The sequence below is a fragment of the Plecotus auritus genome, assembly GCF_963455305.1.
Source record: "Plecotus auritus genome assembly, chromosome: 3".
Taxonomy (NCBI): domain Eukaryota; kingdom Metazoa; phylum Chordata; class Mammalia; order Chiroptera; family Vespertilionidae; genus Plecotus; species Plecotus auritus.
The window spans coordinates 211,876,021-211,902,981 of NC_137772.1; the positions used below are offsets into that span (position 1 = coordinate 211,876,021).

Here is a 26,961-nt window from a genome sequence, read left to right on the forward strand (position 1 = left end):
TAAGGATAACCTTGAATTCCGCTGTGTTTGCTCAGCTCTGGTCAGTTAAGTTTTAAAGGGTCATAAATCAGCAACACTCCTATTTCTGCTTTAATTGCACACCTACTGATTTCCGTGTCAGCTGGGTGTCTCCATAGACATCTTCCGGGTCCCAGGGAGGACCACTCAATCAGAAAAATTAGCTGGAACTTGGTTCACTTTGAAAAGTGATCTCTTAGCCTCCTACCAGAATCACTACTGGTCATTTTCTCTTCTAGCTTTATCTTTAGAAAACCTATTTCGAGTGTTTCGTGTTTTCTATAAAACTTTTTTAAAAAATAAAGCATAAAATCAAACCTTTAGAAGCATTATTTAAAGTATAAACCATAATTTATCAAAATGTCATGGACATCAAGAGACCTATTTTTACTGTTTAATAATGTATTGTAGACATTAGAGCAAAACTGTGAAGTAGGCAGAATTTGTCTTTGAGACCCAACCTCTTACTTCCTTTATTTCACATTTAGTTTTTGGCATGTCTACTCCCAGAAACCTTCAACCTTTTCCTTATCCCCAACAGCACACAGACCTGTCCCCACCCCCACCCCATTTCCTCATCCCTGTTCCATATAAGATGCGCTCCAAAGCACTGCTAAGGATTAATGGGCTGACCTCCCCAGGGTGATGTGCATTCTATTGGGAGTCAGAGCCCCTGTCGAGCTCAAGTCCAAAGCAGGCCAATCTGGCTGTGGAACTGCAAGCTTCCGTGTGCCAGAGTGGAAGCATTTTGTGGGTTTGCAGATTTCCTGGGCCCCCCAGGTTAGCACCCATGTGTTGAGACTGCTCATGGCTCTTAAATTAAGCCAGTGAGGCCACATCTTCCTCTTCTTGCATATCTGGGTGTTTGCTTTATAGATGGGGGTTGGTTTATAGATGTTCTCCGTCCTTTTTCTAACCCTCATAGACAGCACTGATCTCATGACAGTTTCACAAAGGATTCAACTAAGTTCATCAATCATTCTGTTTACTCACATGAAGCACAGCCTCCCTTGTTATTTTCCAAGGCTTTCTTTCCTTGGCAGCCTGTCCTCAGTTATTTTTTAAACTATGAGTCTATATTCAAACGCTTCTATTTCTAACTTAAGTCCTGTGAGCGGTTACATGTTTTTTTAAAGACGCTGACCTTGTTGTGCAGGTTAATTCAGAACTGGTGGACTAGAAGAAAAGTGCGACAAGAGCATGGGCCCGAAAGGAAAATAAGATTCCCACAATGGGAAAAGGACTACAACCTTCAGCCGATGAATGCCTACGGACTCTTCGATGAATACTTAGAAATGAGTATGGAAATACTCTACTTCATCCTTTATCCTAGTTCTTAGAAATGTGAATTCTAGCTCTCTGGCTACATCCAACTAAGCAAATGTCAGTTATCATCTAGGCCAGGGGTGCGGAACGTCCGGCCCCCAAAATTACTTGGTCTGGTCCTGCCAAGGAACCACAGGTGGGATTCGAAATTCAATAAATCTAGGAGCTTTTTTCATAGCAACATAAGTTTATATTAAGTGAATTACAATAAGCGAATGATGTTATAAATATCCAAATGGCCCTTGGCAGAAAAAAGGTTCCTCACCCCTGATCTAGGCCATCAGTGTTTGGGGATTCTTGAGCTGAACGTAGAGGAAGGAGTGTGTTGCTTTAAGAAGCTTAGTCCACAGGGAAGGTGCCAAAAGCCTATAGTCACATTCACATCAGTGTCATGACATTGTGTCCTGTCTGTTGTAATAAATCACCAGAGAACAAAAATGAGTTGGAAAACTTGATGAACCAAAGAAAAAGGTGTTATCACTTATGGCCTAAGTGATTCATTCAGCAGACATCTGTTGAGCCATGTTATGTTCATGCAGACACTATGCTTGGCATTTAGAGATATAAGAAAGGATAAGGCAGAGTCCCAGCTTTCAGAGTGCACAGGCTAGTTGGGGGGAGCCAGAGAGAGGAAGAGTACGTGTAATAGCGTGTTGTAAAATGATGCAATATGAGTCAGTAAGGGTATGGGGGCACAGTCATTCTCTTGGAAGGGGTTGGCAGGAAGCGAGGACTGCTAAGCTATGCTATACTTTTATTTAAGAAATCAGATTTCTCTATAATCAAACCCAAGCTATTTATTGTAGTACTAGAAGCCCAATGCATGAAATTATTACATGGGGGGGGGCAGTCCCTCAGCCTGGCCTGCACCCTCTCGCAATCCTGGACCCCTCCTAACTGCTCACCTGTTCGCTCCTTACTGCTTGGCTCGTCACTCCTTAGCACTGCTGTGGAGGCAGGAGAGACTCTCACCACTGCCGCTGTGCTTGCCAGCTGTGAGCCCGGTTTCTGGCTGAGCGGCGCTCCCGCTGTGGGAGTGCACTGACCACCAGGGGGCAGCTCCTGCATTGCATTGAGCATCTGCCCTCTGGTAGTCAGTGCGTGTCATAGCAACCAGTCATTCTGGTCATTCCACCATAATGGTTGCTGGGCTTTTATATATATAGATGTAACTAAGAACATGGGGTCTGCAAACAGATTACCTGGGTTCAGATCTCAGCCCTATCCCATATTACCTGTGAAACCTTAGGTGGTTAATATCTCTTTGTCTTAATTTCCTCATTTCTAAAGTGGGAAAGATAATAAGAGTAATTCATAGGGTCTTTGTGTGAATTAAATGTGTTAATGCATGGAAAAGGCTTAGGAAAATGCCTTGTTCATGGTATGCTCTTTGTACAAATTATCTTATATAATTATTATTATTTTCCTAGTCTTATCTCCTAGGGGAGAAAATCTAACAGAATCCCTTAGCATAATAATTGTGTATAGGTTTTCTTTTTTTTAACTTGTGTTTAAGCTTTGCAACATTGGGGTGGAAATTGGGGGTAGGGGTGGGCAAGATGCATTACTTCTGAAAGCAGCTGTTCTTTCTGTGGAATCTGAAAATTAAAAGAGCAGTAGAATTCATGCTTAATATGTCTTAGATTGCTTATGTCCTAAGTGTCTACTGGTATTTTCAGAGTTTCAATTACAAAATGGCTGAGCGATATAACTTGGAGGAGAAATCAATTTGGGCATTCATAATAAAACTTAATAAAGAGAATTCATTAAGAGAAATGCTTTGAGGTCTCTTAATGGACTCTTCTCCCATAAAGAAGGAAATGGCAAATAATGTTGGTGTATTGAGTGCTTGCAAAGAAGCTTTTGTGTGGCTAGAACTGGAGTGCTCCCAAATACTGTGGTGTCTTGGCAGCAAGAAGCAAGTCTCAGTGAACTCTCACTTCTTACTTTCATTCTTATTGCTTTGTAATTTCTTAATGACTTTCTGCTTTGTTATATTTTTTAAAATGTATTCATTGATATATAATATATAGTGAGAGAAGTATATAAACTGTGTGTACAAACCAATGAATTTTCACACCAATGTAACCAGTCTATGTTAGAGAAGGGTTGGCAAATTACTGTTCATAGGCCATATCCAGTCCACTATTTTTGTAAATAGCATTTTATTGGTACACAGAAACACCGTTTGTTTTTTGTTTGTTTACATGTTATCTGTAGTTGCCTCTGCATTACAGCAGCAGAGTTGAGTAGTTTTGACGGAGACTGTATAGCCTGAAAAGCCGGAAATATTTACTGTCTGTCTCTTTACAAGGAATATTTTCCATCTTGTGAGCTAGATCAAGAAGTAGAATATTGCCACTGTCGCAGAGGCTCTTTTGTCTCCTCTCGCAGTCATAACACCCTCCCTAACCACTTTTCTGACTTCTATCACCATATATTAATTTTGCCTTTTTTTTAATCTCCGCATACATGGAATTGTACAATACATACTCTTGTAAATGCCTTTTTTCATTCTATATGATGTTGATTAGATTCTTCCATGTTGTTACAGGTAGTAGTACTTCATTTTCATCACTGTATAGTATTCCTAGAGTGTGTACCTGAAGCAAAATTATGAAAGAGGCACAGTTTGTTTTTGATAACCACTCCCATTTTTCCTTTAGTCATATTTTTTTTCATTTCCACTCCGAAATACTCCCCAATTTTCTCCTCTGTCCCCCACAGAACTCCCTAAGTCTCCACCAACCAATCTCTCAACTTTCCCATATCATGAAATGTACTTGTGAGCACTACTAAAGCACTTCCTAACTTTGTGACATCACAAGATATTCCAGGCTCATCTTGTATTTTCTCTACCATAGCTCTGGAATCAAACATTTCTCCAAGGATGTCTTGTCCTTTTATTAGATAACTAGAGGCCCGTTGCAGGAAGATTCCTGCAAGAATAGGGCTTCCTGTGGCTGTCTCCACCAACCTGCCTGCTTCCCTCCCTTCTCCGCCGCCCCACCTGCTTCCCTCCCATCTCAGCCACCCACTTGCTTCTCTGCACCTTCGCTCCCTCTGCAGCGCTTGGCTTCCTTCTACACTGTCTTCAGTCTTCGCTCTGTGCCTGAATATGCAAATTAACCGACATCTTGGTTGGGTTAATTTGCATACTCCTGATTGGCTGGTGGGCGTGGCTGGTTGGTGTAGCAGAGGTACGGTCAATTTGCATGTTTCTCTTTTATTAGTGTAGATTAGAGGCCCGATGCATGAAATTCGTGCAAGAGTAGGCCTTCACAGCCCCAGCTTTTTCTGGAAGGTCATCTGGAAAGTCATCCAGACAGTGGTTCCGCTGTTCGGTCCATTTGCATATTACACTTTTATTATTATAGATGGTATTTAGAAAACCAGATCTTGGACCTTAGGTATGACCATTGCTCTTAGGCTCAGGACTGCCTCTTTTTTTAATACCTGCCCATCTTTCTGTTCCCTGTGCTTTGGTACTGGGCAGGGGGGAAATATGGGTTAAAGCAATGAGAAATTCATATTATTATTCTTTTGAAAATAGTCATGGGAAACCAATACACTTGTTTCTTTTTTCCTCTAGTTCTTCAGTTTGGATTCACAACTATCTTTGTGGCAGCTTTTCCCCTAGCACCACTTCTGGCCTTACTGAATAACGTAATTGAAATTCGACTTGATGCTTACAAATTTGTCACACAATGGAGGCGACCTTTAGCTTCAAGGGCCAAAGACATAGGTAAGTTGGATTTGGGTATGTGTTTTAAAAGGTATTAACCATCTGGTAGATAAAATAAAAACAACTATCAACTTTAGATTTTTTTACTTATGGCTTCCATGTAAGGTAATTCAACTAACTCTTGCAAAAGAATAATTGTGTTAGCTTTAAATAATATCAGAGAAGAAGTAAAGCTGCCTATTTGGAGATTTATCATTTCCAGTGCTAGAAAAGTTATACTTAAAAATAGATTCTCAACTTAGTTATTTCTATCTTAAGACGGAATCTAAATTTTTGATTATCCCTTATTTTCTTTTCAAAGTAGATCTCCCATCAGCTTAACTTTGATTTGCTCTTTCTTAAAAGTTTGAGTCACTTGAGGCATGATCCAGTTTTCCTAAAGACAGAGATGACCCGTGGTCTTGGACTAGAGATGCTGAGTTGAATCAGGTGCAGCCTCTTGAGAGCTGCCTGTGATCAGAGACTGACTTTTATTCATTTCTGCATCCAGTGCTGAGTACAGGGCAGGCCGGTGCTCATCCAATGTGTGGGGAAGAGGATTGAGGGTGGGTGTGTTTGGCTCACAGTGGTCTTTTAACCTCCATGTGAAATAAACACACATTCAGTGAGCACCTATCCTGGGTCAGTGTGTCAGGATCTGGACCCGCTGATGAACCAGAGGAACCCTGTCTGTACCCCTAAGGAGCTGGTGGCAGCATGACATTGCCTGTGCCAGCCTTATCAGAGGGGGCTTGGGTGCCTTATCATTGACCAGAATTCTCTACTTGTGTCTGATCCTGATTGAGTTTTTAAGTCATGAGTATTGGTGCTTTCACAGAAACTCCTTCACTGCCAAGGTGTTTGCAAGTACAAATTCTTACTATTTGCAAGTGTATTGGGGAAGATGAAAGGACCCTTGGAAAGAACGATGGAATATTAGGGTCCTTTCATACTTAGTACCTCTGCTGTGTGTCTGGAATTAATACAACACTTCTCTTTGAATAGGAATTTGGTATGGAATTCTTGAAGGCATTGGAATTCTCTCTGTTATTACAAATGCATTTGTCATAGCGATAACATCTGACTTTATTCCTCGCTTGGTGTACGCTTATAAGTATGGACCTTGTGCAGGCCAAGGAGAAGCTGGGCAAAAGTAAGTTTGCTGTAAAACCATCATGGAATTTCCATTGCCTAGCCATTGTGTGGTGTAAGACACTCAGACAGAAACCTCTGCATTGGAGAAATTGGGTCACAAACCTGGGATAAGAAGGCTTGTGATGGGGGAGGTGGAATTATAACACTTTCAGTCAAAGTGAACGCATCCTGATCTATTGAAAGAATGGGGGTCATACAAATCAGACAAGTTTCAAATGGAATCCAGTGTGAGAGCAACAATTAACCATTTTCCTCATACCCTAATGACTATAAATTCAGAAATGTATGGTGTGGCATTGTAATGTGTGTAGCAGAACAGTGGTACATGATGTAGTGTAGAGAAATGGCACTCCTCTGAGTTTGTAAAAGAATAATTATGATCTGGTTCCCTTTATGTCTTTATATGTAGACTCTGCACATTCTACATGGGAAATATGTAATCCTGTGCTGAGTACCCACGAGGTACTCAACGAATATTTGTGAAATAAGTAACTGAATGATCATTTCCTAGCTATTGACCTGACCAGTGTCCACATAACTGCAAAGCAAATTGGGTGAACTCGACTCCCTGGGAGCTCAGTTCTGTGGCATCATCTCGATGGTTCCCAAAGCCAGGGCTCCATATTTCTGGTCAGAGAAAGCTTTGGCAAAATTATAACATGTCCCCTGGCTTTCATTGGTATACCCTTTTTAAAAAGATAAGAAATCTTAACATATTTTCATGGACAGTATGTCCATGTTTGGCTAGTGTCAAAATAATTCCAATTGTGGGATTTACGTGTCTGTTGTTCAGAGTGGGGTATGTGCTGGGATCATAGGGTATTTTCAATGCTCCTGAAATCATCCCATGTGGGCTATTGCCTACTCATACAAGCATCCCTGCCTTCTGGTTTACTAGTCTGAGCCAAAGTACCTCATTCTCTACAGCCATTGTAGTTCAAATAGCCCCAAGGAGTCAAGTGCCACCGAATCAAGACAACTGAATTAATGTACACCTGGCCCAGGTCCAATTTCATTAATCCTACGTAAATACTCTAAGGCATAGATGATCAAATACAATAAAGCTCACAGTGCAGCTATTTGAAGAGGCTTTTATAAAGTTATTTATTACATTAACCTGTGGCCATTAAACACTAATTATCTAGCAACCTTAAATGAGCATACCATCCCATTTTAAAAGAGATTTAAAGACTTATGTTGTAGTACCCATACATTTATTTCTAAGGGTAACTGTTGTTAACAGTCTCTTCTTGACTTAGCCTAAAAAAGCTTACCTTTATTCAAACCACTTTCAATATGTTTTGCATTTGACTCTCAAAACAAACCTGGTAGTGAGTCACACATTATTACCCTTACTTTGAAGAGGAGACACTAAGAGAAGTGAGTCCACTTAGCATAATATTCTCAAGTTCCACCCATGTTGTCGCACATGGCAGTATTTCATCTGTTCTTATGGCTGAGTAGTATTCCATTGTATATATGTGCCACATTGTCCTTATCCAGTCCTCTATCAAAGGACACTCTGTCTCCATGTGTTGGCCACCGTGAATAATGCTGCAATGAACACAGGGGTGCATATATCTTTGCGAGTAAATATTTTTATTTTTTTTTTTAGTTTTTCAGGTAGATACCCAGAAGAGGGATCATAGGGTAACTCTATTCTTAACATTTTAAGGAACTACCATACTGCTTTCCATAGTGTCTGTACCAATTTAGTAGTAAAGGATAAAGGAGGCCAAATATATGGTGATGGAAGATGATTTTACTTTGGGTGGTGGAAACACAATGCAATATACAGATCATGTATCATAGAAATGTACACTTGAAACCTAGTAACCAATGTCATCCCAATAAATTTAATTTTTTAAAAAGTTGTAAAATCATTTTGTCTAAAAAGAGAAAAAGTGAATCCAGAATCATAATGCAGTGTAACACTTGGAGCCCACATGAAGATACTAAGCCTAGACTCATGTAGTACTGTCTATCCTGAACCACACAGTCAGCTGGTTTTTCTTTCTTTTTTTTAAAATATATAGTTTTATTGATTTCAGAGATGAAGAGGGAGAGAGAGATAGAAACATCCATGATGAGAGGGAATCATGGATCGGCTGCCTCCTGCAAGTTCCCCTCTGGGGATCAAGCCCACAACCCAAGCATGTGCCCTTGACCGGAATCAAACCTGGGACCTTTCAGTTCACAGGCTGACGCTCTATCCATTGAGCAAACCGGCTAGGGCCAGCTGGCTTTTCAACAGAAACTTTGCAGGTCAGAAGGCAATGGCATGAAATATTCAAAGTGATGAAAAGCAAAGACCCACAACTAAGATTACTTTACCCAGGATGGCTATCATTTAGAATTGAAAGAGAGATAGTCTCTCTCAGACAAGAAGAAGATAATCAAGTATCACCAACACGAAAAAAGCTAAAGGAATTCATCACCACTAAAGAAATGTTAAAGGGACTTCTTTAAGAATAAAATTTAAAATATGAATAATAAAATATAGAAAAGAAAAAATTCTCACTGACACAGGGCAATAAAAGCAGAAGATCAACCAACTATAAAATTAATATAAAGGTTAAGAGGCAAAATTAGAAAGGTAATGTGTAATTACAATACGTTAAGGGAAACACACAAAAAAAATAATGACAGAAACGTAAGTGTGAAGGGGATATGTCTGAACGTAAGTGCCCATCAACCTAAAAATGCTATAAACATAGCTTGGCATATATGAGACACAGGGTAACCACAAACAAAAAATCTACAAGAGGCATACAAGAAATAGAGAAAGGAATCCAAACAAAACACTATAGAAAGTCATTAACATACAGGAAAAGAAAGCAAGAGAGCAAAGGAACATAGGACTAGAAAAACAATCAGAAAACAATAAAACTGCAATAACTACACACCTATCAATAATTACTTTAAATCGAAATGGACTAAAATGCTTCAATCAAAAGACAGAGGATGGCTGAATGCATTAAAAAATGAGACCTATACATATGCTGCCTACAAGAGACCCACTTCAGATTGAAAGACACAGACTGAAAGTATAAAGGGATAGAAAAGGATATTTCCTGGAAATGGAAGTGAAAAAAAAAAAAAAAGCTGGGACAGCAATACGTATATCAAAAAAGATAGACTTCCAAACTTATGCAGACATCATAAATAACCAGGAGGATTCCCTACCACCACCCACTGAATGTAATAAACTAATTATTTTGTTATTAGGTAGACATGGTTTAGAGTTTTGGAACATTCCCTATCCTGGTGAACAGAAACATGCAGTTCTAAGAATTAGTGTGAGGTATATACCTGATTTAGTGATATAAATTAAAACTGATTTTCCTGTAGAAATAGTGATATTATAAGGAGCTCAAAAATTGATCAAGAACAAAATGCTCAAATTTTCACAGAATGAACCACAAATATCTCACTTAATGAACACTAAATAATATATTTATACAAACTGCAAATCAGTTGAAGAAAGACCATAACCAAGTGCAAAGTTGTTTTCTAAAAGATAAAGCTTACTGTACAAAACTGTTTTCTTCCCTTTTCATGTATGACATTTTTATTGCAACAAGTCAAATTAATTTTCTTCTTTTCTTACCTCATTAGCCTAATTTATTATGTAAATTAATGTATCTATAAATAATCTACAAAGTATGTTTGACTTTAAATGCATAAACCCAACCTTATTTCCCCTCGCTTTTTTACCTTTTGACCCTATACCCATGCTATTTTGTGTCACAGTGGCTAAAACCTAAATGGCAAATTTAGTAGCAAAATTCAAAGATACTTTACAGTGAGTTTTATCGGAAATCTACAAATTCAAAAGTCAACTTCAGTTCTTTCCCTTAAAACTAATTATAATGATGCCTAGTTCATCTTTTTCCCCCATAGTCAAAGACTGAAATTAGTAGCTCATGGTTTTCAAACCAGAATTCCCACCTTTAGATAGACGTGGTCTTCTCAGAAATGACTTTTGTGCATCCTAATTCAAGCAGTGCTATCCTTACATGGGCATTTTCTGAATCTCCTTCCTTAGAAACACCTTCAGAGACCATCTACCCCTCCTGTAAGGAACTTGATTTCATTATTTTATATTCACTGGAAATCCTTCCTTTGTCGGATACATTTTTCTCCACACTTCTCACTTCTCCCTGATTATCAGTGTGCCATCACCTTTCCTCTGTCTCACTTGGAGCTGGTGGTGTGTCACAGTGAGGGTATGTAGATCTGCTGGCAAACTGAGTGATAGTCTTGAAATCTGCTGCAATAGCAGGCCAGAGTTGACAGACTGATGCCATCTGGCTGAACTTTATACAGCAAATTATGGAAATCTCATTTTCTAGAATTGATGATTGTCTCAACTATTTGATGTTGGCAAGTTAAGTTTCTATCCTAGTGAGAGAAATTCCTAGACAGTATTAGCAGTCCCTCTACTTCCATGATTGTGGAAATGATGTGGGAAGAAGACTCACATAGCTGATAGCTATATGTATATATTAGGTCCATGTGTAATGCTTTGCATCTAGGAGTACACACCCACTAAAGGTATATTTTCAACTTGGATTTATGACATGAATATGCTTGATACATAGTTTAAAGATGGATCTTCTTCATTTTGAGGGTAGGGTATTCAGTCCATGCAACAGGTATTTCATTTGAATTTAGATTTCCTCAATTGAGTTTTTGAACAGAGTATCCATTAAACAGCAGCTTTAATCTCAGTAAAGCTCATAGCTGCTTTGTGAGGAAGAAGGGGTTGTGAATATTCCATTTTAATGTTGGGCCTTTTTGTTGTTGTTGTTTTCCCTTTCTTTTCCCACTGCTCAGCTCCTGAGAAGACTCTACTATTTTCTGTATTTCACAAAAACGAGTTCCCTCTCTGTGACAGCCAATAATCATTGAGGCACCCATTTGTTTTCATGTCATGTTCTAGGCAATTCATAGATGAGGGAGACATAAATCCAAATCACCCCTCCAAGGAGTAGCAGGGAAGGCCTGCTGCCATTGGATTAAGGCATGTTACACATACACTGACTATTTCACCCATGAGTGACTTGACAAATGGGTCCTGCTTGGTTCATTTTTTTTAAGGCCACAATAAACTAGTGATTTTTCTTGAGTGAGACAACACAGAACCTATGTGTGCTCAGAACCATGTTCATGTCAGCATTTTGGTTTGATGGTCCGCAACTTGGAATAATCACACCAGGTAATGTTAATGAAGAGAATTAGAAGACCATGATTTATCCATTTAATCAGTAATTCCTAATGATGTCTTGCTAGGTACAAAAAAATAAAATGGATTAATAATAGCCACTCACATTAAGATCTTGCTATATAACCTAAGCACTATATCACTTATTTTGTGTATATCATTTCATTTAATCCCCCCAATGACTCTATGAGGTGGGGACTTTTGGCACTTAAAGAAGTTACATAATTTTCTGAGATTACAGGTCTAAAAATCAGCAAGAATATGGTTTGACTGCAAAGCCTAAGTATTTAGTGTTATAATATACTGACCCCCGGTACAGAACGAAAGCTGTGTTCTCAAGAACCTTATACTAGTTTTATTCCTGGTCCATTTTCAAGTCCTTGATAGAATCTCTGGTGCTTTAGTGTGCCTCCAATCAAATCAATTAAATCAATATCACTGGATCCCTACACTTCACGAGATTATCCTGGCTTCAAGAATACAAAAATATCCAGGACATCTGTTCTGCTTAAAAATAAAACCAATCCTATAGTTCAAAGGATAAGACATACATGCATGGAGCCAACTCTAGTACAAGCTGTATGGCAATTGTGAAGTAAGTGTGGCAGCATCCTAGGGAGAAGGGAATGAGTCTCTGACAGGGGTGTCTAGGGCATTTTCCCAAAAGATGTGGCATTTCAGTTGGCACAAGGATGAGCACTACTTTCACTTTTAAAGAAATGAGTAGGGAATCCCAAATGAAAAGGGAAGCTGAGCAGAGGTATGAAAGCATATGATACATGCAGGGAATATAGTCTAACATGACTATAGCATAGGATGTGAGTTGAAGAGGGCGGGACCATATTTACATCAATTATGTTCAGGGCATTATGAGAGAGCATACATATTCGCTACTAATGTGTTTATATGTGTGCATCGTCTCTGTGTGTATGTCATCAATGAAAGAAGCAGTGGCTTACCTATGATTTATACTGATCATGCAATGTTGTCTTTCACCTATTTCTCTGATGCATTGATTGGGGTGGTGATGTTCTGTTTGATGATTCTGCACAAAAAAACTAGAACAAAAGTCATGACTGTCCTTGATTCAACATACCCAGGTTTTTTCAGTGTATCCTAACTTGAGTGGTTATGACAGTGCAGGGCCAGCTAAAGTCACTCACAGCTGCAGGAAACTCTAGGAAGTAGAACCTTTAATGAATTGGATCAGCGGTGACAGGAGTTCTAACATAGGATTTGCTTTCTGTTTTAGGTGCATGGTTGGCTATGTGAATGCCAGCTTGTCTGTGTTTCGAATCGCTGACTTTGAGAACCGATCTGAGCCTGAGTCTGATGGCAGTGAGTTCTCGGGGACTCCTCTCAAGTACTGCAGGTGAGCATGGCACTCAGCCTAAGATGAGGTCGCTCTGCCCAACAAGGAGATTTTGCACAGACAGCCCTTTCTGACTGAGTTGGTTTAAAACAGTGGTTCACAATCTTAATATTCATTAAAATCCCCTGGAGAATTTTAAAATCTGACACCCATCTTCCTTTTGTTAAAGTTGTACAAGTTCCCTGTAAATGTTACCAATTAAACCCTTATCGGTGATAACATTGGCAAATATGTTCTCCCATGCAGTGGGCTTTCTTGTTGTTTTGTTGATGGTTTCTTTTGCTGTACAGAAGCTTTTTATTTTTATATAGTCCCATTTGTTTATTTTCTCTTTAGTTTCCATTGCTCTAGGAGCTGTATCGGTGAAAGATATTGCTTCGGCATATTTCTGAGATTTTGCTGCCTGTGGATTCCTCTAATATTTTTATGGTTTCCCGTCTTATGTTTAAGTCCTTTATAAATTTTGAGTTTATTTTTGTGTATGGTGTAAGTTGGTGGTCTAGTTTCATTTTTTTGCATGTATCTGTCCAATTTTCCAAACACCATTTATTGAAGAGACTGTCTTGACTCCATTGTATGTTCTTGCCTCCTTTGTCAAATGTAATTAAGCATAGTGGTTTGGGTAAATTTCTGGGTTCTCTATTCTATTCCATTGGTCTATATGATAAACAACCCAATCAAAAAATGGGCAATGGACCTAAATAGATACTTTTTGAAAGAGGACATAAGGAAGGCCAAGAGACATATGAAAACATGCTCAAAGTTACTAATCATCTGAGAGATGCAAATCAAAATGACAATGCGGTACCATCTCATACCTGTCAGAATGGCTATCATCAACAAATCTACAAATGACAAGTGCTGGCAAGGATGTGGAGAAAAGAGAACCCTCATGTACTGCTGGTAGGAATGCAGACTGGTGGCTACTGTGGAGAACAGTATGAGTTTCTTCAAAAAACTAAAAATGGAACTCCCATTTGACCCAGTAATCCCACTTCTAGGAATATATCGCAAGAAATCAGAAACACCAATTAGAAAGGATATATGCACCCCTATGTTCATAACAGCATAATTTACAATAGCTAAGATTTGGAAACAGCACAAATGCCCATCAGCAGATGAGTGGATTAAAAATGGTGGTACATCTACACAATGGAATACTACGCTGCAGTAAAAAGAACTCTTACCATTCACAACAGCATGGATAGAACTGGAGAGCATTATGCTAAGCAAAATAAGCCAGTCAGATAAAGATAAATATCAAATGATCTTACTCATTTGTGGAAGATAATGAACAACATAAACTGATGCACAAAAACAGAGACAGAGAAGCATCGATCAAACTGCCAAACCTCAGAGGGAAGGTAGGGGAGGGTGGGGGTAAGGGGAAGAGATCAACCAAAGGACTTGTATGCATGCATATAAGCCTAGCCAATGGACACAGACACCGGGGGGGGGGGCGGGAATGGGGGAATACAGACACATATGTAATACCTTGATCAATAAAGAGAAAAAATACCTCCCCACAAAAAATATCTGACATCCAGATCCAGAAAGCCCATAGAGTTCCAAATAAGAGGAACCTAAAGTGGCCCATACCAAGATATTATAATTAAAATGTCAAAAGTTAAAGACAAGGGTAGAATATTAAAAATTGAAAGAGAAAAACAATTTGTTACATACAAGGGAACTCTTTGCCGACCAGGAGTGACATGATATATTAAAAGTGCTCAAACAAAAAACCCATGATCAAGAATACCCAGCAATCCCTGGCCAGCGTTGCTCAGAACATCGGCCCTAGGACCAAGGTTCACGGGTTTGATTCCCAGTCAAGGCCACATACCTGGGTTGCAGGTTCATCCCAGGCCCAAGTCAGGGAAAGGGCAGGAGTTGGGGTAGGGCAACCAATCAATGCGTCTCTCTCACATTGATGTTTCTCTCTCTCCTTCCCTACCTTCCACTTTCTCTAAAAAATCAATGGAAAAAATATCAATTTATTTATGACAAAGGAGCCAAGAATATTCAATGGTAAAGGACAGTCTCTTCAATAAATGGTTCTGGGAAATAGGACAGCCACATGAAAAAAAAAAGAAAGAAATTGGACCAATACACAAAAATTAACTCAAAATGAAATAAAGATTTAAATATAAGACCTAAAACCATAACACTCCTACAAGTAAACATAGGTGGTAAGCTAGCTGACATTGATCTTAATGACGATTTCTTGAATCTGACACCAAAAGCAAAGACAACAAAAAGAAAAAGAAACAAGTGGGACTAAATCGAACTAAAAAGCTTCTGCACAGCAAAGGAAACCATCAACAAAATGAAAAGGCTACCTACAAAATGGGAAAAAAGCTATTTGTAAATCATATGTCTAATAAGTGTTTAATATCCAAAGTATATAAAGGACTCATATAACTCAATGGCAAAAAAATAAACAATCCAATTTTAAAAATGGGCAGATCATCTAAATAAAAATTTTTCCATAGAAGATATACAGATGTCCAACAATTGCATGAAGAGATGCTCAACATCACTAAGCATAAAAGAATGCAAATCAAAATCACATGGGACCACCTCACACCTATTAGAATAGCTATTGTTAAAAAAGATGAGAAATAACAAGTGTTGGTGAAGATGTGGATAAAAGGGGGGGTCCTTGCACACTGTTATTGGGAATGTAAATTGGTGCAGCCACTATGGAAATAGCATGTACATTCCTCAAAAAATTAAAAATAGAAATACCATATTATCCAACAATTCTACTTCTGGGTATTTCTCCAAAGAAAAACAAAAAGATATCTTCATCCCACATTTATTGCAGCATTATTTATATATCCAAAACACAGAAACAACCTAAGTGCCCACAATGGATGCATGGATAAAGAAAATGTGATGTATATCACAAATATATATCTATAATAATAAAAGCATATTATGCTAATTAGACTGGATGACCTTCCAAACGAAGCCGTGGCTGCGAGGGCTGAGCCCCTTACACAAATTTTGTGCATCGGGCCTCTAGTGTGTGTGTGTGTGTGTGTGTGTGTATATACTAGAGGCCCAGTGCACAAAATTCGTGCACTGGGGGGAGGGGAGGGTTGTCCCTCAGCCCAGCCTGCACCCTCTCCAATCTGGGATCCCTTGGGGGATGTACACAGGGATCGGGCCTAAACTGGCAGTCCAATATCCCTCTCACAATCTGGGACTGCTGGCTCCTAACCGCTCGCCTGCCTGCCTGCCTGATCTCCCCTAACCACTTTTGCCTGCCTGCCTGATCGCCCCCTAACCACTCATCTGCCAGCCTGATCGATGCCTAAGTGCTCCCCTGCCAGCCCGGTTGCCCCTAACTGCCCTCCCCTGCTGGCCTGATCGCCCACAACTGCCCTCCCCTGCCAGCCATCTTGTGGCGGCTATCTTGTGATGACATGGGCATGGCCATCTTGTGACCACATGGGGGCGGCCATCTTGTGTGCGAGGGCATGACAGTCAATTTGCATATTACCTCTTTATTATATAGGATAGTAAAATATTACTCAGCCATAAAATAGAAGGAAATTCTGCTATTTGCAACAGCATGGAATACCTTGAGGGCATTGTGCTAAGTGAAATAAGACAGAGAAAAAAATTGTATGATCTCACTTGTATGTGGAATTTAAACACAAACATACAAACAAATTAAAAAAATCCAAACTCATAGGTTCAGAGAACAGATTGGTGGTTGCTAGGGTTGGGGAGGAGGATAGGCAAAATGTGTAAAGATTTTCAAAATACGTAAGTCCTGGGGATGTAATGCACATCATAATAACTCTAGCTACTAATACTGTACTGCATACTTGAAAGTTACTAAGGACATAGATCTTAACCATTCTGATCACAGGGGGAAAAATTATCTTAACTAATAAATAAAGGCAGAACTCAGAGTGGTAACAGACATTGCAACTGACTTACCCAAGGGGCATTTGCTGAACTGAATACACTTGAGCTTTGTTTTTTAAGACCTTCCATGGTTAAGAAAGTTGAGAGAAAAGAGAAAAATGACTATGCTTGTGAGTATAAATCCAAACAACATACACTACATAAAACAAAAACAATATATTCATACTAGGATCTGTTTTATAGTGGTGGAAATAAATTAGCTCCAGGCAACAGCATGGATGAATTTAGTAGCATGATACTGAATTAAAAAAAGCAAGTCTCAGAAACTAAATAGAGTATAATATCCTTTTTAGAAAGTTCAAAAATAAAACTACACAGTAAAATATTCAGACAAGTGAATATACATATGTATACATAATATACACTGAGTGGCCAGATTATGACCACCCCATCAGTACTTCGTTGGACCACCTTTTGCCTTCAATACTGTGGCGATTCTTCTTGGCATTGACTCCACGAGATGTTAAAAGGTGATGCGAGGAATCTGACACCATGCCTGATGAATATCACTGTCCAGTTCTGTGAGATTTGATGGTTGTGGAACCAGCTGCCTGATGGCTCTTTTAACTTCGTCCCACAAATGCTCAATTGTATTGAGATCTGGTGATTGTGGGGGCCACCTAATCAAGGTAAAGTCTTCCTCATGTTCTTGAAACCACTCCTGCACAATACGAGCATCGTGGCATGGTGCATTGTCTTATTGGAAGAAGCCATCTCCATTGGGATACGCCATCAACATGATAGAATGAACTTGATCAGCAACGATACCTAGGAATGTTGTGCTATTCAGACGTTGTTCCACACGAATTAAAGGGCCCAAATCATTCCAGGAAAACTTGCCCCAAACCGTAACACTGCCCCCACCAGCTTGAAAGGTTGTACTCATGCATGTGGGGTGCATGCTTTCATGCTGTTTCCGCAAAATTCTCACTCTGCCATCTGCATGATGCAACTGGAAACGTGATTCATCGGACCACATGGCTTTTTTCCAATGCCCGACTGTCCAATCCTTGTGTTCCTGTGCGAATTGGAGACATTTTATCTTGGTAACTGCAGACAGCAAAGGTGTTGGAACAGGCCTTCGGCTTCCATATCCCATACGATGCAGTGTATGGCCAATTTGCCTACAAATGGCAGGTGGTCATAATAATCTGGCCACTCAGTGTATATCTTAATTATAAAAATGAAATTCAGGATAAGGGGACTAAGGGAAAGAGATGGAGGAGCACAGAGGTTGATGTAAGTTCCTGGTCATGTTTTAATTCTTCAGTTGAATAGTGGATTTATGAGAGATCATTATATTATTAAAGTATTAAGTAAATGTAAAACTTACAGAAAAAAAGAGCATGAATAGACCAATTAGGTTAGTTATAAACATTTAAGAGTTATGTTTAAGCCAATTCTGTGCACCTGAGGGCTCAAATAATATTCTACAGAAATGCAAAGGATGAAGACTAGTCAAGACACTTTTGAAGAATATTAATGAGGTGGAGATTTACCTTATGTTAGACTTAGTATAAAATTATAGTAATTAATTAGTCTGGTGGTGTCAGAGGGAACAGATCAACAGAAAATGGAATAGAATTGAGAACTCAAAAACAAATTTCATAATAAAGATGTAATCACACATAGCACAATACGATTCTGTCTACATAGAATTCAAAGCAGACAAAAGCAAGCACTGTTTTCTTTAGGGACACTTACATGAGTAGTATCGCTATAAAGTTCAAAAATTACCACAGTTACCTCCTGGGGTGTCTGGGATTGCCAGTAAGGCATTTCTAAGCCACTGACCACGTTCTAGGTCTTAACTTGGTGGGGACTACATGAGGTTCACTTATCATTCTTTTAAATGTACGTACACTTTTATTTTCATAGTTTAAAATTAGGAATAAATGAACTATACCCTGTGCTAGAAAAATAATGTTTGCAAGCTGATCATCCATTTCTTGAGAAATAAAAACAGCTTTAGAGAATGCACTAACTCAGTGGTTGGCAAACTGCGGCTCGTGAGCCACATGCGGCTCGCGAGCCACGGTTTGCTGCTCTGTTGACTGAGTTTGCCGACCACTGACCTAGACTCTCGATTCCAATAATTACAGGCTGTTGTTGTTCCTTGTGATTAAGCCCCTATCCCAGTGGTCAGCAAACGCATTAGTCAACAGAGCGGCAAACCGCAGTTCGCAAGCCGCATGTGGCTCGCGAGCCGCAGTTTGCCGACCACTGCACTAACTTAAATCAAAAGGGGACATTCCACCTTTCCTGCGTGTAAATTGAAGCCAAGAAATTGAAAGTATTTCTTTCTGAAAATAACTGACTCATTTGAAAAAAATTCCTCCAAACGTTAATGCCACTGGGATACTTAATGTCTTTGAAGGTACTAGACTGAAAGATTAGAGGAGTAACACTGATTTAATTAGCTTTGAAGCTTGACTTCTGGCTATTTCTACAGCAGGACACGGAAGTGTTTTCTTTGTACAAGTGCCAGGGACCATGTAGCCCGTCATTATGCAAAGAAATAGCACTGCATCAAAAACAGAGACCTGGGGCACAAATGAGCATGGCCCTCCCTCAGACCTCTGCCTCATGGCCAAGGCCAGCGGGACCAGTGGGACCAGCGGGACCAGGGGTGGGCTGGAGCACGAACTGAAAGCTCCACTTGCAACAATCAGAAAACTCCTTGAAGAGTGGGAGTCCAAAATGTTAGAGCAGGGTGAGATGGAGATCCTAATTTTGTTAATAGGGAAAACATCTCTAGAGAAGCTTCATGAATTACTCGAGATTATATTAGACAGGCAAATCCCAAATTGGTTCCAGGATACTTTCCTATGCACAATGCTGGAGACAGCTGCAGGCAGCGAATCAAATGACAGCCAACTCATTGGCACCACTGAGTTGTTAAAATTTTTTTGTTAAGTTATGAGAGGGGGGAGAGAGGGGGGGAGGAATGAGAGAGAGAGAGAGAGAGAGAGAGAGAGAGAGAGAGAGAGAGATACATCAATCAGTTGCCTCCTAAACATGCTCCATCCTGGAATCAAACCTACAACCTACATATGTGCCCTCACCAGGAATCGAACCAGCCACCATTCCATGTATGGAACAACCTCCCAACCAATAGAGCCACACTGGCCAGGACGGCACCACTGTTTTAATTCCCTTAAAAATAATTGTGTTCCTCTGGGCACAGGTTAGCAGAGCCCTGTGATGGATCCAACAATGGACATATACTACACCTAGGCTGAACATATAGATGCATATTCTCAACAACTGGATCCTTACCTAGAAATTATCTAAAATGTTGCTAAATCACCATAGCCATGAGTATGTGTTTTCTAATGTTAAAAAGAAAATGTAAAGAATAATTAATTTTTCTCCCACGAATAAGGGCTCCATAGTGGGAATGAAAGAGATCTGGGAGTCAGGAAAATCCTAGTTTGGAATGTGACATTCTCCTGTCTGGTTATAGATACCGGGACTACCGGGACCCTCCTCATTCACTGGTGCCCTACGGCTACACACTGCAGTTCTGGCATGTCCTAGCAGCTCGACTGGCTTTCATCATTGTGTTTGAGGTAAGTTTTCTCAACTGTTCCTATTTGTCCTTTGACATAATGATGTAACTAGAAGTCATTAATAACTATAAGGTATGAGAACTTTCAAGTGATTATGCATGTCCAGGAGCAGTAGAATAATGTTATATGACCTCTTTATCTTCTTTTTCTTCTCCTTAATCAAAGTCCTGGAATTTTTCAAGAAATATTTCAAAGTCTATTGTAGATTGTTAATGGATAAGTCAGGAATTATTGGTCCTAAATTTAATATTCTAGGGCCATGTTTTTAAACTTTAGGAAAATTGCTCTTTTTCCATCCCCATTCATAGAAATACTGATACATCATGTCTGCAATTTGCTTTTCACAAGCCCTTCGAGGTGACCCTGATGCTTATGTTCAAGAACCATAGTTTGGAAAACATTGAATGAGTATTACAAGTGTATAGCATCATAGCATTACTTATGCCCAAACACACAAATAAGTATTCATTACCTAAGTCTCAAAATAGACTTAAAAAGTATAATTATACTCAAAAAGCATAATCTACCTAGTAATTGCATGTATCATGTGTTAATAAAAATTACCTATTACCTATTTTCTTTTAGTCTTCAAGGAAATTGCTGCTAAAAATAGTTTATATTTCTATAACTATACTCATAAATAGAAATTTCATCTCCTGTCCCATATATTAAAGCCAAATTAACACAAGCAAAGGCTGCCTTTTGACTTGGACTAGAAGCTTCTTATACCTCTTTGAAACTATTCTACCACTGTTGTTTTCCCCTTCATTTAAGGGAACCAAGAAAAAACAATATTAAGCTGCTCCTCCTTGGGAATTAGTTTATCAATGACTCAGTCTCTCTTTAAAGAAATTGCTAATCTATCACTGTCTTAAAACTTTTCAGACAAAATAAAAATGGGTTTTTGCATTAAGAAATTATTTGGTTTATCAACTATAGAACTTTCCATTTATTTTCAATATATTGCAATTAAGCTATTTTAATATACTAGTAATACACACAAAAAATCCTCTTAATTTGAAGGATCAAATTCACCAAGTTTTAAATAAAATTAAGAATACTTAGTGGTATCAAAACAGCAAAAAGAAAAAAAATAATAATAAAAATTAGGATAGTGTAAGGAGCCTCTGGGACAACTTCAAGCATACCAACATTTGCATCATGGGGTGCCAGAAAGAGAAGAGAGAGAGCAAGAAATTGAAAACCTATTTGAAAAAATGACAGAAAACTGTAAAGGTAATATACATACAAGACCAGGAAGGGCAAAGTCCCAAACAAGATGAACCCAAAGAGGCCCACTCTAAGACACATCACAATTAAAATGCAAAAGACAGAGAATCTTAAAATCAACAAGTGAAAAGCAGTTAGTTACCTACAAGGGTGCTCTCATAAGACTTTCAGCTGATTTCTCAAATGGCAAAAAATATTCATTCAAAGTGATGAAAGGCAAGGACCTACAATAAAGATTACTCTTTCCAGCAAAGCTATCATTTAGAATCGAGGGACATATAAAGAGTTTCCTAGACAAGAAACAGCTAAAGGAGTTCATCACCACCAAGCCAGTATTACATAAAACGTTAAAGGGTCTTTTAGAAAAAGGAGGAGGAGGAGGAGGAGGAAGATTAAAAATATGAACAATAAAATGGCAATAAGTACACATCTATCAACAATTGAATCTTTAAAAAAAAAAAACCAAATGAACAAGCAGAACAGAAACAGACTCAGATACAGAGGACATTTTGACAGTTGCCAGAAGTGAGGGGTGTTGGTGAAAAAGGTGAAGGGATTAAAAAGTACAAATTGGTTGTTACAGAATAGTCACAAGGATACAAAGTACAGCACAGGGAATATAGTCAATAATATTCTGATTACTATGTATTTTGTCAGATGGGTGTGAGAGTTACCAGAATGATTACTTTTTAAGTTATGTAATGTCTAATTACTGGGTCATACACCTGAAACTAATATAATGTATTTCAACTGTAATTGAAAAAATAAAAATGATTTTAAAATGAAAAAAATAAAAATTTTTATATATAATTTTCACAACAATACCCATCTTTAGATGAGAAAATTGAGGCTCAGAATGACTTTCTTCGAGTAGAGAGAGAGCTCTTACATAGTAAAAGTTACAGAGCTGAAATTCAAACCTGGGTTTTTGGATTCCCCAGTCTACATTCTCCTGGCTCTCTTTTGCATTCTCCAACCATTCCTTCTCCACCTCCTCTCCTCATTCCTCATGTGGTGCTATCAGGCCAAGCTCAGTCCTCATCTATCCTGAGATCCTTTTTCTTCACACACATCTCCCCTGGCCTCATCCCACGTTCCGGACACTCCAGAGGCTCCATGTCCCTGGAGTGACAGTTCTTGAACCAACTCCCAGAGCTCTTCTCAGCTAAGGATGGACAGCAGACCTGACTCTCTGGCATTCTCCTCTGTGTTTTTAGCACCTCGTGTTTTGTATAAAGCACCTCATTTCATATCTGATCCCAGACCTCCCAAAAGATCTAAGGGATCGAATGAGAAGAGAGAAGTACTTGATTCAGGAGATGATGTATGAAGCAGAACTGGAGCGTCTCCAGAAGGAACGGAAGGAGAGGAAGAAAAATGGCAAAGCGCACCACAACGAGTGGCCGTGACGAGGTAGGTGAGAGATGTGCTCATGGTCTGAAATGCCTCCTTTGTTGGGAGGAGGAGCTTTAAACTCCCTGAATCGAAGCTTGCTATTCTTCTACTGAGAGGGATCAAAATAACTCCTTAGCTTCCAAAACCAGCTTGTTTCCTACTTTAACTGCAATTACAACTTGATATGCCTTTTACATACAATGCCCACAACTCCTCTGCCTCCATGCCACACTCCAGCCTGGCAGTCAAAGTGTTCATGAGTTGGCCCATGAAATCAGCCTTCTTCTCCCTTCTATTCCAGCCTGGCTATTCTCTTTAAGATCCCCAGGGCAACATGCCCCTTCTTTCTGGTTAAAGTCAATTTTTCATCTCATCCAAGATGACCTCTCCATCACCCATTTATTGCTTCCTCCCAGGGTGATCCATGTCACACCATTCCCTCTAAAAAGTTTTCCCCAGACTCATCACCCCATTGAAACTCTCTCCTTATAAACATCTCTGATTATTGCATCAGTATCACATGTATTGGCATGTATTGATCTGTATTGCTAATTTATTATTCTTTCAAATAGTTATCAGGCTTCCCCAGCACAGTTGTAAGCACCTTTAGGAAAGACTCTATGGGTGGTAATTTGTTCTTCCAACTAGTTAGCACATGGCACCATTTAAATGCACATTGAATTAGTAAAGGTTGGATGAAGTCTAAAAACACTGTAAGAAAGATCCATAATGTTCCCATATATCTTATAAAGAAGTTCTTCTGAAACCTTGGCAAGTCAATTACTAGCTCTGTGTCCTTGGACAAGTCACTGAACTTCTCTGAGCCTCAGTTTCCTCATGATGGAATGACTAGATGAGCTCTCAGTTTTGATGCTCTGTGAATATAATGTAGCATTTTTTTAAGTTTTTCTTTAAATATATTTTTATTGATTTCAGAGAGAAAGGAAGAGGGAAGGGGGGGAAGAGAGAGAAAGAGAGAAGAACATCAATGATGAGAGAGAATCATTGATTGTCTGCCTTCTGTATGCTCCCCTAGAATCGAACCCTCAACCTAGATATATGCCCTTGACCAGAATCAAACCCGGGACCCTTCAGTCTGCAGGCCAATGCTCTGTCCACTAGCTAAACCGGTTAGAGTTACAGTATTTCTTTTCCTCTTTCTCTCTCTCCACTTGTTTGAAGACTAACTGAAAATATTTCCCAAATAAGATATCCAGGGGGAAAATATGTTTTTCACTTTTCATACAGGTAGAGATGTTTGTTAAATTAGTGAAGTTGTATCCAGCCAGATGTGGGATAAGAGTCCAGGAGGTTATTATAAGTTGGACATGGGGGTGGACTTGGAGGACATCACCTTGGCCCTGGGCCCCCAGGGATAACAATGGTGTATAGATGTTGAACACTGGACCTGCCTTCAAGTCCAAAGTAGACCTTGGCTTCCCTAAAGGCAAGAAATGTTTTGCTTAGTAATTTGGCCATTTCCCAGATCTGCCATTGCTCGTGTGATTTTGGGGAAAAAGAGTTAATTTTTCTGAGCCTGCTTATTTGGCAGAACTTAGTATGCATCTCAAATAGTCTCTGTAGTGAGACATTTACAAAACAATAAAACGCTAACGAATACTATATGTATTGTTGCTAAGCATTGTGTTGTATTCCACCAGATTCTAGACCTGGCTTTTCCCTTCTCTATCTGTATGGCCTGGGCTTTGAAGTGGATTCCGATCTCCATGTTTGCAAAGTAAAGAAGTTGGACTGAACAATACTTTTAAGAGCCTACTCTGCTTTACCCTTCGGGATTCTATAATTTCCCCCAAACCTCTGATCCCCCGACACACTCACACCCATTCTGATCACCTCTTCTCTGGCTCTGGTCAGCCTCAGACAGCATTAGTTGAGGTGGGAGGCAGACATTAGTGAAGAGAATTGTTCCCAGGAATTCCAGGGGCCAGAGACAAGGCCCAGTAGTGGCGTTTTCTATCCTCAGGGCCTACTGGGCTGCTGGGCCAGTAACCAATTTGAAGTTTCTTCTGGCCTCATCATTATGGGCTGCTTTCTCCCTAACCAGGCCATTTCTAAGTTTTGCTTAAAAGGATAGTATTTGTCTGTCTGTCTCTACTCCCCCAACAGTTGGCAGGATGTCACCTTGCTTCAGACTGACTCTGTCTGTCCCTCTGTAAAGCAGGCACAATAATGTTCAGACCATGCCTGACTCAGTTCGTGGTTACAAATGCTTTGAAGGCCTTTGATTCATAGTTTGTACAAACCATTGCACATTGTGTCCTCAAGTCAGCGTGCATACATAGGGTTTTAACGCCTTCTCTTCTCTTTCCAGGTCATAGTTCATTCCCAGGCTAAAGACCTGATTTCTGTTTACTTCTCCTGGCTGTGCAAAAGCACACTCAAGTGAATGACTAAAATGCAAGCGCAGTGCATGTCGCAGACATCGGCAGCAGCAGGGGGAGTCGGCACCCTTAAAGGACTGCCTGCGAAAGCACCGTGCAGTCCAGCACACAATTGCTATCCGTAGACCATTCTCGACCAAGCAAGCATGCACATCATGGGCAGTCACATTCTCAAGTTTTTAAAACCAAGGGGAACTTGTATACTGGGCCTGTTTTTCAGCCTGTTTGCTACCTTTTTTGCATTCTGTCCCATCGGAATTTTACAGACACTGGGCTAACAATGGTATTCGGACACCTGGGCACACATTCCTAGAATGTCATCGTATGGTCCTAATTCCATGTCACCCAAGCAACACAAACAAGACCCTGTTTACAACTTTTTCTTTCTTTTTTTTTTTAATTTCAGATCTTTCTGAAGAGATGATTATATATGACATATCTATAGCTATGTGTATGGCCATAGATGTATTTCTGTGTGTACATATGTATAGTCATGTATTCTTACATATGTACATACAAGTACAGAGATGTATAAAGTACATAAAAAGTCCTTCCTTGTAAATAGCCAAAAGGTACTGACATGAATGATGAATTTTCACATTTAAATAGTCATCAATCAACATGAAGCCATGTTTAATGCTTGTATAATGTGATGCAATAAAATTTAAAATAAATTTATGCACATGGAATATTTTCAGCTGGGTTTTCTGGAATTCTGTTGTACTTCCTTCTCATACAATAAGAAGAATCATAGCAGAGTGAAATCTTTAAAGAAAGGTCTATCACTCCCAAATACCCCTGAGAAATCCCTTTACCCTGCAGAGACATGACATTTTTCTGCCTAACTCATCCTTTCCATCTTGCTTCCATACCGTCTTAGAGTACCGAGCCAACTAATTAGGAGCTTAGAATATACCATTGGCCCACTTTGAGAAAATATGAAATATGACCAATGATACTTACAATTCTTTTGATTATCCTGCCAATTAGTATGTCCTGCTAATCCTAGGACAGCTGTCTCTGGAGGAACAGGTGTGTTTCTAAGCAATTCCTGTTGTTGTCATTACTCTTCTTCCAGAGCTTGTAGTGTAGAACCTGCCCATGAACCATGTTACCACCTTTTGTGGGCCATCAAACACTGCCTTCTTTTGGTCATGGGTTCACCTGAGCTGATCAATTTCCATCCCTTAGGTGGGAACAGTCAGTCAGAGTGGCCTTGGGCAAGCTGGAACTTCAGCTGTTTCTTAGCTTCATCTCTCTAGTACTCCTGATCAGGCATCCCTAGGAGTGAAGTACTTACTCTAGCAGGGCCTACACGAAGGAGATGGGCTTTATTGGAATGAAGGCAACAGGCTATGGATAGAGTTTTCTTTTTAATCACTGGTCAAGGAGTCTGCGAAATATTTCACACCAGTCCCAGGGAGAGGAATTTCCAAGGAAAGTCTCAAGAGATGAAGTAAACGAGAATTTACACAAAGACATCATGCTCTGCTGACTCAGCACTGTAACGTTAGCTTGCTGTGCCTCAAGCTCCAAGCACCGAGGCCCAATAAGGCCTTGGACTTGACGCAACCATAGCTGCTCCTCGCCTACTCCTT

General features: G+C 39.6%; 1 protein-coding gene across 6 annotated transcripts in view; it reads left to right on the plus strand.

The window, feature by feature from the left end:
- ANO4 (anoctamin 4) overlaps positions 1 to 26,059 on the plus strand; it is a 302,354-nt gene extending 276,295 nt beyond the window's left edge. For all 6 annotated transcript variants that reach the window (XM_080660952.1, XM_080660955.1, XM_080660953.1 and 3 more), the window contains 7 exons: positions 1,175 to 1,317; positions 4,937 to 5,089; positions 6,074 to 6,221; positions 12,703 to 12,822; positions 20,231 to 20,336; positions 22,784 to 22,979; positions 25,294 to 26,059. In XM_080660952.1, the coding sequence (XP_080517078.1) occupies positions 1,175 to 1,317; positions 4,937 to 5,089; positions 6,074 to 6,221; positions 12,703 to 12,822; positions 20,231 to 20,336; positions 22,784 to 22,975 (862 nt within the window). In that variant the 3' untranslated portion in view covers positions 22,976 to 22,979; positions 25,294 to 26,059. The remainder of the gene's footprint in view (positions 1 to 1,174; positions 1,318 to 4,936; positions 5,090 to 6,073; positions 6,222 to 12,702; positions 12,823 to 20,230; positions 20,337 to 22,783; positions 22,980 to 25,293) is intronic.
- Positions 26,060 to 26,961: the final 902 nt, after the last annotated feature.